Raw genomic sequence first — 13,183 nt, 5'->3', positions numbered from 1 at the left:
AAAACCAATAGAGCAAAAACAAAATATCGTTGACAACAATTTTAGACTTGGAAATTGTATGTTCGTTTATTCCCGAAAAGCTGTTTTTGCATAAATTCAAAAAAAATGGGGAAAGCGTACGACGGAAAGAAGCGTTGGAATGAGACCATCCTGGCGACGACGGTGCGGTCCTCTGCGGCTGGCGGGCGGCACACGGCTGCGAAGAAGCGTCTCTCGGGTACGTCGCTTGTTGATCCCCCGGGTCCGGGCTCCTGATGCTCACTAGAGGCTGTGCAATAGAGCAATAAATATTGATATATTTTCATTTTTATGGGTTTTGCAGGCCGAACGCACAAGCTGAGCGCCGCTATGAGGCGGGTGGATGATGACACACGAAATGAAGTGCGTAATGCCCGGCTGGACGCTCTAGAAGCTGATAATTTTGGGGAAGATGCGGATGAAGGCGACGAAGCTCAAGATGGAGACGAAGCTTATGTGGATGAGGAGGAGGGAGGAGCTGGCGCTGCTACAGCAGGCAGGGAACCTGTTAGAAAGAAGAGGAGAGTTGCAGCGTCGAGCAAGAAGAAGTGGAAGGTCAAGAGTCTGGCACAGCTGGTGTTCGAGGAACTGGGCAATGGGGACAACGCAGAAGGCCCCAACTACTATACAGCGGCAGTGGGACCGCCTACATATCCGGCGAGGAGGTTTTGCTGCGTGTGCGGGATCTTTGCGAACTACAATTGTCGGCGATGTGGATCCAGATATTGCAGTGTGGGCTGTGGAGATCAGCACAAGGAGAGCGGCTGCATGAAGTTCGGATTGTGACCACTTCACTGAAGTTTGTTTGCAGAACAGGGCAAAGGGGTGTTGGGAAATACAGTCGAGCTGAGTGACCGGGTGGTAAATGCATGATCATGTGTGGGGTAGAAAACAAGTGTCTATATCAGCAAGTGGAGCAAGCTTCAGAAGGTCAACATGCAGGACCTGCTTGGATAATTCGAGTTGCAACTGTACCCACACTCTGTTGCCAGCACGCATCGCGTTATTCGGCCGCGAAGGACAATTGCTAAACGATTGCGGTTTCTGTCCGCAAGCTGAAAAATCTACGTTTGCGTCATCGAATTCGAGTTTTGAATCAAGTCACTGCGAGGACGGGATTGCAATCACGAAACACGTACAGTGTACCAGTGGTACTAGGTAACGTGCACACTACATGTATTACACCATGCTACGCTTTCACCAATCGCATGAGTACTATATAGTGTCACCAGCAACGACGCTAGTAACAAACTGCTTCATGCCATTCTACAGTTATTTTGTTCTGTACGCACCAACCCCAGTATCAAGGATTCCATGAAGACTCAAGCTGCCCTTGCCAGTCTACCTCTATCGAATTGCTTCTGAGTCATACGAACGATCCTCGGTGGCGACTTCAATGCTCTTTGGTTATGGAATATGTCGCCCTTCCGGGCGACATCACGACGTGTCTCGTTGGCTACTCGAAACCGCACATCCAGTCCGTCCTCTCCTTGCGAGACCGTGAACACCTGATACCATTAAAGTTAGTCACGCATCAATGCCATCATCTTGGTCTTTATCTTTTACTTCGCAGTACTTCGCTGAACACAATGTTTGGATGTGGCCGAGCAAACTTGACGAAAACAATGTCGGTTATGATCAGCATGAATGAAAAGGACTCCATGACAGAAACCCTGTTTGCACAAGCGTTTGCTGGACGGAGAAGGCAGAATACAACGATAATTAAACCAAAACTTCGTTAGCATGATGACAATACATTGGCGGTGTGGGCAACCATGCGTGCTGGTCTTAAATACACTGAGTGTGACCTGGGCTATGGCGTCATGATCCTGTTTCACCCTACGAATATCTGGATCGTCAAGCCTGAGTCACACCGCTTCCCTATGGCCATGCCATGTTGTCAAACGAGGAGGAATGCTTGTCTGGTGATGCGGAGCAGCTCGGTCACACCGTACTCGATCCGATTTACAACTTCACGCCCATAGATGGCTGGGACTCGATGAAAAAATCGCTGAAATGAGCCGTTAAAGTTCACTTTCCCCGTCCTAGACCTCGACGATGGATCAGCTTCAACCTGGAAAAGACCTTCTGGAATGCATCGTACATTCGAGCAGGACGGTACCATCATGGTATCTACAACGGCGCCGCCGGATTCGTGTGGCAGCCATACGAACCGAGAGATGGTTTTGTCAGCCACAGTGTCTACTACTCCCCGCAGACCAACCAACACGCGTCAGGCTCGTGGCGCAGCGACATCTACTTCGAAGGGCAACGCAAGTCCAGTATGCCACGAAGCCTCTCTAAATCGTGTTCATCGTCACCCTGGAACAGCTTGAACCCGTTCGCGAGCCACTTCCCCAGCCAACAAAATACATGTTGAAGACGTTGAAGTGGAAACTCAGGATTCTAACATTGATTTGGTTACCAATGTTGAGACTCTGAATGGAACTGGCATCAAATGAGCGCGTGCAAAATCCCTGCCGCCGGGAGGCAAGGCAGTGCCAGCGGCATTGACAACACTATTAGTGTTGCATGTATTGGCGGCCCGCCGTGCAGGCTGCTTGGCACACTTGACCCATCAAGCAGCTGAATGATGAGCGAAAAAATCCATTGCTTACTGCGGACCGCGCAGAGGCCTGCCTACCAGCGCCATGGTAGACTACGGGACAGGAGCGATGCCGTGATCCGACCAGGCAGCGATCGCAACGATAATTCCGGCTTCTAACTCTACACGCAGGGCAGGGCAGTACATGTACATGTATTATACGATCTTCCTACATCCTCCGACTCGCCCAGCAATTTGCCAAGCTTTAGGGCACTCGCAACTCAGGTCGGTCAGGCCGGCACTTCAAGGATACCTCGATTTGTACATGTAAATCGCGGTCTTAATCGACGCTGGATCGAGCAATTCGTTCGAGCAATTCGTTCGAGCAATCGGTAAAAACGGGGATCCGATCCTGAATCAGCTTTATCCGGGGGGGGCTTCCCTCACTCACTCGGCAAAAGCTCGCGGACGTCACAAGCTCAGAACTCTAAGCGCCATGTCGGGCTTCTTCATCGACCCCAAAGATCTGCCGGACGACGGCTACGGGCTCTTCCAGGTTTTGTTCCTGGGCGCCGTCTACGCCTTCGTGCTCTTCAACGCCAGCAACCTCATCTCGGACGGCAGCGAGCTGCTGCTGCTCGTGCCATCCATGGCGGGCATCGTGGGCAGCGTCGTGCTGCCCGTGTTGGGCGCCGTGCCCGACGGCGCCATCGTGCTCTTCTCGGGCATGGGGCCGGACGCCCAGCAGCAGGTCTCGGTGGGAGTGGGCGCGCTCGCCGGCTCCACCATCATGTTGCTCACGATCCCTTGGGCGCTCAGCATCTTCGCCGGCCGCGTCAACATCGACGAGAACGGCCGCGGCAACTACGTGCGCCCCAAAGGCGACCAGCACTGGAGCAAGCTCATGCCTGCGGGCAACAAGGACCTGACCAAGACGGGCGTCGTGCTCTTCGACGAGATTCCGTCCACGGCCAGGACCATGATTTACACGAGCCTGATCTATTTGATCCTCCAGGTGCCGGCGCTCTTCTACACGGGCACGGCCAAGGAGGATGCCCAGGCGGACAACACCAAGGTGGCCAAGGCCGAGAAGCCCTTCGCCATTGTCGCCTTCGTCGTGTCTATGGTCGCCTTCGTGATGTACCTCTACTGGAACGTCAAGCGCTCGTCGGAGGTCAAGGAGGACGTCATTGACGAGGTCCGTGTGGCCGCCATCCGCGACGGAGAGATCAGTCTGTCCGGTATCCTTGCCAAGGAGGTGGCCAAGCTCAAACAGGAGTCGCCGACCAACCAGACGCCGCTCAACGCGAGCCGCGAGCAGTTCGACCGCGTCGCGGACATCATCCGCCCTTTCTTCCACGCCTACGACAAGAACCGTGACCGTCGCATGGATTCCGACGAGCTGCAGCTCTTCTTCAAGGACCTGGGCGAGCCTCTCGACCGTGACGAGTCTGAGAAGTGGATGGCCGCCGCCGACAAGGACAAGAGCGGGTTCATTGAGTTCAACGAGCTGGTGGAGGCCACTCTCCGTTACCTGCTGGCCAAGTATGAGAACGAGCGCCTGGGCCACTCGGCTGTCTCCATGCAGCGCGTGGTGGTGGAGCAGCAGTACTCGCTGGCCATCCCGGCCGCGGAAGGCGAGGAGGAAGAAGAGGAGGAAGAGGTGCCAGAGGACTTGGCTCACCTGTCGATCGCCGAGCAGCAGAAGAAGATCAAGATCCGCTCGGCGTACATGATGTTCTTGGGCACGGCTCTTGTGCTTCTCTTCTCGGACCCGATGGTCGACGTGCTGTCTGAGGTTGGTGCCCGTACGGGCATCCCGGCTTTCTACGTGTCGTTCGTGGTGGCTCCGCTGGCGTCGAACGCCAGTGAACTCATCGCTGCCTATAACTACGCGCAGAAGAAAACGTCCAAGACGATCTCCATTTCCATCTCTGCTCTTCTTGGCGCCGCGTGCATGAACAACACATTCTGCCTGGGCATCTTCGCGGCGCTCATGTCGTTCAAGAGCGGCGGTTTGGTGTGGGAGTTCTCGGCCGAGACGTTCTCGATTCTCCTTGTGGAGCTCGTGATCGGCTACATCGCCATGAAGAAGACCCAACGTCTTCTGGACGGCCTGATCGTGGTGCTGCTGTACCCGTTCTCCATCTTCTTGGTGTTCCTGCTGGAGAACGTGCTCGGCCTGGACTAAGCGCGCCAGCAGCCAAGCGATCTGCTGCGCGCAGCGGATCGTAGCTGAGTGTTCAAAATTGAGTCGCACAGTTCTCCGTCGAGAGCTGCAACGAGAGGTGACCTGCTTGTAGCAACGGCACAATAATTGTCACCCAATTCATGATTCTCCCCCCAAATCCCAAAGTGGATACTTTTTTCGTGCAACACATGGCTACATTTTCGAGCCAGCTGTCATACGGTATATGGGGACAGTGTACCAGAGGGAGAGTATTCTTTTGTGTAGGCTTTGTGTGTCGCAGATCCCTTGCATCGGATTGTTGGGTTGTGGTCGCTGACTTCCTTTTTGTATCGAAGGCTAAAGGCGTAAGCAGCTCTCCAAAAACCCAAACAACAAGAGAACTTCCTCGGGACGACCATGACGGAGGCTTTTATGGGCTACAGCGAGGACTTCGAGCAGTGTCGCGACGACGCCATGTCCGACATCCGCTCCATCCCCAAGGCGCGCAACCAGAGCGAGCGGAACGACCTGTCGGAGCGCGCACAGGGAAACATCTCGGAGGCCGAGCGCTACGTACGTCTTCTTTCTTACAAATTGACGCAGAATTCGCCTAACTGTTAATGCCTGTAGATGCGCATTCTGGAGAGCGAGTCGCGCGCCGGCGACTCGCAGGACCGCCGACGGATGCACCAGCAGCTGCGCACGTTCAAGTCGCAGCTGGACAAGCTCAAGGCCAACCTGGAGCGCTCCAAGCTCATGGACGGCAGTCAGCAGCGTCAAAAGGCTGCAGCCCCGCAGGACAACGTGGCCCGCTACGAACAGCGCACCGACCGGTGAGTTAGACCACTTAAAGGGCTGATTAAACCAGTGGACTAATGATTTGTGGGCAGGATTGACGACCACTTGAGCGACGCCCAAGCCATTATTTCCAGGACGGAGGCGACGGCCCAGAACATTAACAGCAACCTGGCCGACCAGCGTGAACAACTCATCAACGTCCGCACGAACGTACGTTGAGATGGTGAAATACGGATTGGAAATGAGGCTTACTTTTATTTTTTTGTGTTTCAGGTTGACGAGACACGTGAGGACACAGCAGAGGCTGGTATGCACCTGAAGAAGCTCAAGTGCAAGATGGCGTCCCAGATTGTGTTCCTGTACCTCATCATCTTGGGGCTGATCGTGGTGATCATTTGGCAGGTCATTTCCAAATTTACATAGGAAATCTGAGCAGGACGCGGTGGATGGATTGCGGGAGCGTTCAGCTCGCTTCGCCTCACCTCGCACAGTAGCGAGCTGGTCCGAGGTTCGTTGGTTGCAGGCAAAGGGACACGGCTTAAGCGTCTTGCGCTCGCGACTTTGTGAGCGGAGATCACCCTATACCAAACAGCACATTTTTGCGTGTAACTAAGAACATGGCGATTGCATTTTTAAGGAAATAGCGACGACTTCTGCTGCAGTATTTTGAAATAATCTCGAGGCGGGGCGATACTGCATACTGCTCAGCGGAACATGGTGATCGACCAACTTGGAGCACTCCTTATTTTAGCAAAAACCGCCATTAGCTGTGAGAAGGCGACTCGTAGCCGCTCAAGTTGTCTACAACAACCCCCAGCCGATAATGGAGCTTGGTAGTGAAACGAGGCCACCTGTACCAGCAGCCAACTCTGGGGCTCGTCGGAAGCGCGACCAGACTCGGAAGAAGCCATCACCAAATTTGACATTAGTGCAGTCCGGCCAAACTGTAGCGAGAGGCAACGCTCACTTACCTGCTGGATCGGCATCAGCGTCAACGCTGAGCGGCAGCAGCAATCAGCATTCACGAAGCTCGAGTAGAAAGCGCGGCATATCAACTGATTCCCCGCGGACGCTGGACGGGTTTTTGCTCTTGGACTGGTGTCGAGGTTAGTCTTGCTGCTGCAAGGTTACGCTATTGTGTGGGTTCTGTCAATCGGTGCTTGATTATATTGCTTGTGTTGTATAGTGGAATTTCCTGATGAAGTTGTTCAAGCAGTTCTGAGCGACATGCATATCACGGATGTCGTGGCTGAGGACCTGCTCTTTTTCTCCAACTTGACACGGCTAGACATGAGCGACAACGAGGTGCGAGTTTTGATAAACGAATATTGAGAGAGAAATCCTAATTGAGCTCTCTGTTAGGCACCGTTAGAACCGTTTGGTTGTCTGCCAGCGTTGGTTGAGCTGGATTTTCAGTGCAATGCGTTGGAAGAGGTCGTCATTGGCAACGGATTCCAGAATCTTGAGGTACTGATGGCGTGTTGGCGTACGAGTTGGCTTGCTTTAACCGACTAAACTTATGTTGTTCACGTGATGAAAACGTGATGGTAGGTGCTCAACTTGGCTTTCAACTGCCTCAGATCGAAAGACATGGAAGAGTTGTCGAATCTGCTACGAATCCGTGAGCTCTACCTGGGGAGCAATCGCATTCGATCACTGCCGCCAATCATGGATCGTTTTTCTCGACTGGAGACATTATCGCTTGAAAGTAATAACATATCTGGACAAGAGGTTTTCTCCTTCCTCGCCATCATGCCGCGACTGCGCAACTTGAACCTTAGCTACAACAAAATCACTGGCTTTCCAGAGGTACGATGCATGATTGCTGCCGAACACTACAGCTTTTCTGACTACTGTTCTCTTGCTTGCTGGCCTCGACGACAGTCTGCATTGACACTGGAAGAAAAACGTGGCGCTGGATTCTACAATCTCATTTATCTCAATCTAGCGCATAACATGATTGCCGATGAGGAGGCTATTGTTCACACTAGTGAACTACGCAGCTTGCGGAAGTTAATTTTGTACGGCAACCCTCTCGCACACGCTGCTGTCACCTCGTACGACCCAACCAAGCTGGCTCATGATCCCGTACCAAGTCTTACTGCCATCTTGAATGAAAGAACGGCGGACCAAATTGCGATGACTATCATGGTCGCCTACCCAGCTACAAAAAAGAAGAAACTGCACTCCATGTCCTCTTACGAACACGTGGAGATTTACAAAATGATTCCGAATGAGGTGGTGCTTGAGTCCCCGTTCCGCACTCGAACAACTGAGTTTTTGGTAGGAGCCAATCCTGATACAGTCACTGACAAAGAATTGCTGTCAAAACGACAGGTACGTTAAATTGGCTGTGTCAAACGCGCTGATGTCTCTCTCTCAGCATGTGTTTGCTTCTTGTATAGTCTGATACTCCAGCAACACCGATGAGGAGACGTAAGCAATACGAAGCACTATTTCTTCCTGAAATGGTGTCAGAGTTTGACTGTCGTAACCACTTTGATTTGTGCCCATTTCCAGCACTTCGATACAATTCTGGCGATTCGACCTTCCTGACGGGTGTAGGCATCGAAGACGTTCTGACGGGATCATCAACTGAGGTACGAAAAAGAGCAATTTAAATTTGTTTGCTACTAGTCTTCACGTGTTACTGTATGACCAGCTTCCGGCCGTTCCAGCATGCATGATCACTCGCTCGTTAGCAGTAGACTCCAGAGTAAGTAAAAGGGTTTCATTCCGAACCTTATCCACCTCATGTGAGAACATACTGACAAAACATACCTTTGCGATAATTATCACAGGATCTTCCGGCTATGAACACAAGAATGGCAGTGAATGCACTTCGCTATCAGCTGGAGCATCCGTTGACGTCGCACGATGACTCGGAGCTCTTTCCTTCGCACTCTCAGCAGCCAACTCAGGCTCAGTTGGTAAATCCAAAGTGCTAATGAGCATCTTAACTTCTTTTAACTTGAATTTTGTTGGTTACAGCAACGACAACGGCCTCGACGTCCGCTTCCAGCGCAAAAGGACTCCCCGAATTCACCTAATTGCCGCCACAACAGTCATGGCAACAGCGTTTTGAAGCACAAAGGTATGTGATGCTTTGGTATTCGTTTCTCGACCAGTAAGATATCTGACGTGTTCCAATGCAGGCTCTAAAGGTGTAGATGACGCTCTGACACAGTTGAGCCATCAAGTTTCCAGCACTTGGGATAGACGAGCATGTACGTATTGCCCTACAACTCTTGTTTCGCTACGACAAGGGCTTGACACGAAGTCTATTGGAGCAGATGGAGCCGAGCAAGGTGTGGACAAAGCACTGGACTCGCTTATCACGACAGCTCAGAAGCTGAACCTGACGTACAATCACCAACCTAAAGGGCCTACTCAAACGCGACGAGCATAACTGAGAGGAACAATGTATGAAACGAGCAGTCGATCTCTATTATATAGCAAGCCTCTGTCCTAAAACGCCCCAACAGCAACCTCAACCAGTTGGAGAACCGCGGCGCGCTTGTGTTTGACTGAGTTCCCTCTTTATGTGGACTTGTAGTGGGTCAGTCGATACAGTAGCACACGCCCTCGGGCATTACCCACAGCGAAGTAGCCGCTGTTCGGACTGAAGTCCATCGCAGACACGTAGTTCAGAGGCGTACGCGCCGTCGGCCAGTTAGCAAAAACAGTCATTGATGGTACGTGCACCATCTTGAGCGAATCCTTGGCGTCGGTAGATGCCATCGCAAGGATCTCGGAGGTGGCGTTGAACTTGAGGTGGTCGACACGGGTGGTAAGGTGCATCAGGGTCTTGCGCGGCTTGGGCTTAGCAGTAAGACCAGCATTGTCATAGATGTTTACCACACCGCTCTTCGAGCCTGCGGCGTAGTATTTTCCGCTGGCAGCCAAGGCGTTGTTGCCTAGACTACCTTCGTCGTCGTGAACGAACACGCACCGCCTGGTGCGCATATCCCACTTGTAAATCTGTCCATCCGAGCCTGTGCTGAGCAAAAAGTGGTCGTTCTCACAGAACACCGCAGAGACCACATCGCCGTTCATTTTCAACGTGCCAATCGACTCGTACGACTTGGCAGACACCACGTCCATGTAGCCACTGCTGCCAATGAACACAATCGTCTGGCCGTCGTCAGACACCACGAACTTCTCACGCTTCTTCTCGTTACGTCCGTAGAGACCCGGGATCTTCGTGATCTTGCCAGCCTCAATGTCGTACGAGAAGAAGTACGCACGGGGTCCGGTCAGAACTGCGCGTTCTCCGCGCATCGTAAACTTCGCGTCCGTCATCGGTAGGTCCTTCACAAACACGTTCTCGATGTTCGCATTGTTGCTGCCGTCCACCTGGAAGAGGTGCAGCGTCTTGTCGAGACCCGCCGTCAATAGCAACTGCCCGTTCTCGTGGAACTGCACCGACTGGATCACCGCATTGGACGGCGAGTGTTGATTGGCGTCTTTCATGCGGGTAATTTCCAGCGCGCCCTGAGGCAGCAGGTCGCCCGAGTCTTCGAGCATTTTGCCAGTACTGCGGATGAGCTCCGCCTCCTCTTCATAGTCGCTGTTGTCCGAGTCCTCCGGGCGGTCTCCCAGGAAATTCTTTGGGTCTGCCCAAGACGTGGAGCCGTGTGCTGACTGGTAGCTGCAACAATAAGTAAATAAAAATAAAAATTAGTCCATCAATTGCTGAAAAAGAGACCGTCGCAAGGACGCACTAGCTCTTGAGTCGGTGGTGCAGCTCCTTGCCGTCCACGACCGCATCCTTTTCGGTCTTGCGGAGTTTACGCAGCTGCGACTGCTCCTCCAGATTCACCTCCACGTCCTCGTCATCCTCGTCCACCCAGGCGGCCTTGAGCTTGGGCCCGGCCTGCTGCTCGGCGCTGGCCTTGTTCTTGCGTTTGTTCTTCTTCTTGAGCTGCTTGGGCTGGAAAACGTCTTCAGCCAGGAGCTTCTCCGCCGCGGAGACGGGGACGGCTGGCGCACGCTTGCCCATATTTGATACAGTCCGGAGCTGGAAGAGTTGCTATGGCGATGTCCTCACCAGTCAAAAAGGCATTAGGCCAATGTGTACCGCAGATGCGGTACAGTCCCTGCTACTTCACATCGTAAGTTACAATAAGGAGATTGTTTTAGGAGGGGCGACGTCGATTATGAATACTGTATACAAGTTTTAATTTGCCACGTCTCTCTCGTGCCACTTTGCTATTACTTCATTTCCAGCATACTGTAACCAAGTGAACGCAGCCTCATTATTGAAAACGCAAGCAAAAGCACAGAACTCCGTCGCACTTAACCCATCGCGTGGACGTCCCCGAACAGGTCTTCGACTGCCTGCAGCACTTCACAACCACCGCAGACACGCAGAGCGACCACAGGCAGGTGTCTGTGTCTCTGTAACTCTAGAAACGAACCCTATCGAATGAGGTACCAGACAGCAGTCAGCGTGGCTTCCTCCAGCGCCCAGAAGCGCGTGGACTCACCGCGCGCCTTCTGCGACTCCCCGTCTTCCATCTCCGACGTGGATTTCAGCCATCTCTCCACAAAAAAAGCAACTCCAGCCAGCGACAAGGTGCGTGCGAAAAATTGGGTTTTATTAGCGCTATTTGGGTTTAACACTTGGCCGATCTTTTTTGGGGTTTTACTGCTGGTTAGACTCAAGACCCGACTGCTGGCGCAGAATCAGGTGATAAGCTTGAAAATCCCCAAGACGGTTTGCGTGCCCTATGTGCAGCCTCGGGTTCCGTTGATATTAATGAGGCTCTTGCGCATCCTGTGAGCAGCTCCCAGTCGCTCAAGCGCAAAGCCAGCGATGCCGACGAGGGCGACAATAAAGCTGAGCGGGAGCAGCAACAGCAAGAAACTAAGAAGTTGAAGACCCAGACAACTCCGGAGCCTACGGCGGAATCGGAAAGTGACTATTTGCCTACTGACATTGAGGAGGACGAGGAGGTGCCCTATGAACACCCGCAGTCTGAGACTCGTGGTGCTGCTGATGGTCCTGGATGTGTTGCAATGGATGCCACTGCTGATGTTGAATGTAGCAGCGAGTCGCCGCGCCGCCGCAGTCTCCGCACGCTCTACGTCGAGTACTGGAGCCGCACCGACGAGTGCAAGGAGCGCAAGTGGGACCACCTGGATGAGATCGCCGAGAACTACGGGTCTGCTGAGGAGCACATTTTTGCGACGACTTTGAAGGGTAGGACTGCCTTCCTGGAGCCGAATATGTTTCCCTATGACACTCCTGCAGGCATCGAGCACTGGACGCTGTGGCATGTGAAGGACCTGAACCATGAGCAGGTGAAACAGTACGTGGAGAACTGGATCGACGCGAACGCGCCGCATGTGCAGCGGTGGAACTACGACGACAATCCGGAGCGGTCCATCGACATTTTTCACGTGCACGTGTACTTCCAGGTGGCGGAGGGTCTCACGGTGCTGCAGGGCCGCAAGGTGGAGGATCTGGTGCACGAACTGGATTGACTGACGAGATCCGGTTTCATGTGCTGTAGCAGGGCACAGGCCGCTCGCGTCCGCTGTGTCTGCCTTCAACCACCTACAGTTCCCATCGACGATCATCTCGTGTCCGTAAGTTATATCATCCGTGGCGCTCTCTTGCCAACCTCCGACTCTTATTTATGCTGGTAAGGGCAGTGAATGCTTTCCATTCGAGCGAGGCAAGAAGCGAGTCGAGCGCCACCATCCTGCCTTTCACTTTCAATGGGTGCGAAGGTTCGCGTGCATCTTCAAACGATAAACTGCGTAATACACGTAGGCGCCGAGATTTTGTTCTGTGACTTTTTGGTTGATCAGGCGTGCACGTTGGAAAACCATAGCAAACCTCTTCACCAAGCTGCAACAAAGGCTCCTGTGAAACCATTGTAAGTGTGAACCACCTCATTAGGAATGATGGTACTACATTAATTACCCCCTATCCTCATATATTACCTAAGTCAGCCAAAACGAAGACTGACTTCATCTCGGGCACACTATCTCCAAACTATTCTCAAATTACATTTCTCGCCCTCAAACCGAAAAGCGCATCATTCGAAAGGAAGCAGTCGGAGCTGTTCGTCCCCGCGTCTTCAGCTCTACAGAGACGCCATCCATCGCTCCAGCATCCTTTCCCGTTCCTGTCGCTCCTCGCGCGCTTCCCGCCTCCCTCCCCGTGCTGCTGTGGCCCGTACGAGATCGCGGGTCATGCCAGCCAGGAGAGGCGTCGTGGCCTCCGTCTTGCGCACGCTGAGCTTCCACTTAGCCACGTTGGTCTTCGCCTGCGTCTTAGGAGCGTTCTTCGCCATTTCCGGGTCCGCACTGCTGCTCGTGGTGGGCTGCTTGCTCGTGGGGTCGTCGCAGTTTGCGCGGAAGATCACGCGGATTCTGTGGAGGACGGAGATGGCCATAGACGCCTTAGTATCGGACGAGGAGGAACTGGGCCCAATATTCAGACGGCAAGTATCGAGCTCTAGAGGGGACGATGCAAGTCCTCAGCAACAAGGACCGGTAGTGGGGGAGGTGACGTTTCCGGTGATGCTGCTGTCGCTGCTGTACTTTTTGGTGTTCAAGTGGATTTTAGACTTGATCTTCAGTGCGGTGCCATTGGTGCTGTGGTTCGTGAGTGTGGCTCAAGTGCTACCCGAGGATGC

The 13,183-nt window shown here is 53.1% G+C and overlaps 7 protein-coding genes across 7 annotated transcripts; 5 read left to right on the top strand and 2 right to left on the bottom strand.

Annotated features, from left to right (window-relative positions):
• Nucleotides 1-105: 105 nt before the first annotated feature.
• Nucleotides 106-804, top strand: KRP23_2381 (SWR1 complex subunit 6; the record flags this gene model as incomplete). Its single annotated transcript, XM_067887110.1, has 2 exons — nucleotides 106-217; nucleotides 323-804. 2 exons carry the CDS (start codon nucleotides 106-108, stop codon nucleotides 802-804), a joined length of 594 nt encoding a protein of 197 aa, XP_067749727.1.
• Nucleotides 805-3,059: 2,255 nt separating this feature from the next.
• On the top strand, nucleotides 3,060-4,754 carry KRP23_2380 (Sodium/calcium exchanger NCL2; the record flags this gene model as incomplete). Its single annotated transcript, XM_067887109.1, has 1 exon — nucleotides 3,060-4,754. One exon carries the CDS (start codon nucleotides 3,060-3,062, stop codon nucleotides 4,752-4,754), a length of 1,695 nt encoding a protein of 564 aa, XP_067749726.1.
• A 396-nt stretch (nucleotides 4,755-5,150) lies between these two features.
• Nucleotides 5,151-5,954, top strand: KRP23_2379 (Vesicle transport through interaction with t-SNAREs-like protein 1A; the record flags this gene model as incomplete). The annotated part of the gene is made up of 4 exons (XM_067887107.1): nucleotides 5,151-5,306; nucleotides 5,364-5,566; nucleotides 5,624-5,741; nucleotides 5,805-5,954. 4 exons carry the CDS (start codon nucleotides 5,151-5,153, stop codon nucleotides 5,952-5,954), a joined length of 627 nt encoding a protein of 208 aa, XP_067749725.1.
• Nucleotides 5,955-6,354: 400 nt separating this feature from the next.
• KRP23_2378 (X-ray radiation resistance-associated protein 1) lies at nucleotides 6,355-8,940 on the top strand (the record flags this gene model as incomplete). Its single annotated transcript, XM_067887106.1, has 12 exons — nucleotides 6,355-6,637; nucleotides 6,718-6,836; nucleotides 6,894-6,998; nucleotides 7,083-7,340; nucleotides 7,416-7,868; nucleotides 7,937-7,967; nucleotides 8,052-8,131; nucleotides 8,194-8,247; nucleotides 8,333-8,461; nucleotides 8,523-8,625; nucleotides 8,687-8,758; nucleotides 8,825-8,940. The coding sequence occupies 12 exons, from the start codon at nucleotides 6,355-6,357 to the stop codon at nucleotides 8,938-8,940; spliced, it is 1,803 nt and encodes a 600-aa protein (XP_067749724.1).
• Nucleotides 8,941-9,071: 131 nt separating this feature from the next.
• On the bottom strand, nucleotides 9,072-10,533 carry KRP23_2377 (U3 small nucleolar RNA-associated protein 18-like protein; the record flags this gene model as incomplete). The annotated part of the gene is made up of 2 exons (XM_067887105.1): nucleotides 9,072-10,182; nucleotides 10,256-10,533. 2 exons carry the CDS (start codon nucleotides 10,531-10,533, stop codon nucleotides 9,072-9,074), a joined length of 1,389 nt encoding a protein of 462 aa, XP_067749723.1.
• A 70-nt stretch (nucleotides 10,534-10,603) lies between these two features.
• KRP23_2376 (uncharacterized protein) lies at nucleotides 10,604-12,373 on the top strand (the record flags this gene model as incomplete). Its single annotated transcript, XM_067887104.1, has 7 exons — nucleotides 10,604-10,645; nucleotides 10,944-11,109; nucleotides 11,193-11,223; nucleotides 11,321-11,990; nucleotides 12,053-12,125; nucleotides 12,192-12,269; nucleotides 12,351-12,373. 7 exons carry the CDS (start codon nucleotides 10,604-10,606, stop codon nucleotides 12,371-12,373), a joined length of 1,083 nt encoding a protein of 360 aa, XP_067749722.1.
• A 255-nt stretch (nucleotides 12,374-12,628) lies between these two features.
• KRP23_2375 (uncharacterized protein) lies at nucleotides 12,629-12,940 on the bottom strand (the record flags this gene model as incomplete). The annotated part of the gene is made up of 1 exon (XM_067887103.1): nucleotides 12,629-12,940. One exon carries the CDS (start codon nucleotides 12,938-12,940, stop codon nucleotides 12,629-12,631), a length of 312 nt encoding a protein of 103 aa, XP_067749721.1.
• Nucleotides 12,941-13,183: the final 243 nt, after the last annotated feature.

Source organism: Phytophthora ramorum, assembly GCF_020800215.1.
Source record: "Phytophthora ramorum isolate Pr-102 chromosome Unknown Phyram_PR-102_s0002, whole genome shotgun sequence".
Classification (NCBI taxonomy): domain Eukaryota; phylum Oomycota; class Peronosporomycetes; order Peronosporales; family Peronosporaceae; genus Phytophthora; species Phytophthora ramorum.
The sequence above is the reverse complement of the archived record's forward strand: the minus strand, read 5'-3'. Positions and strand labels throughout refer to the sequence as shown.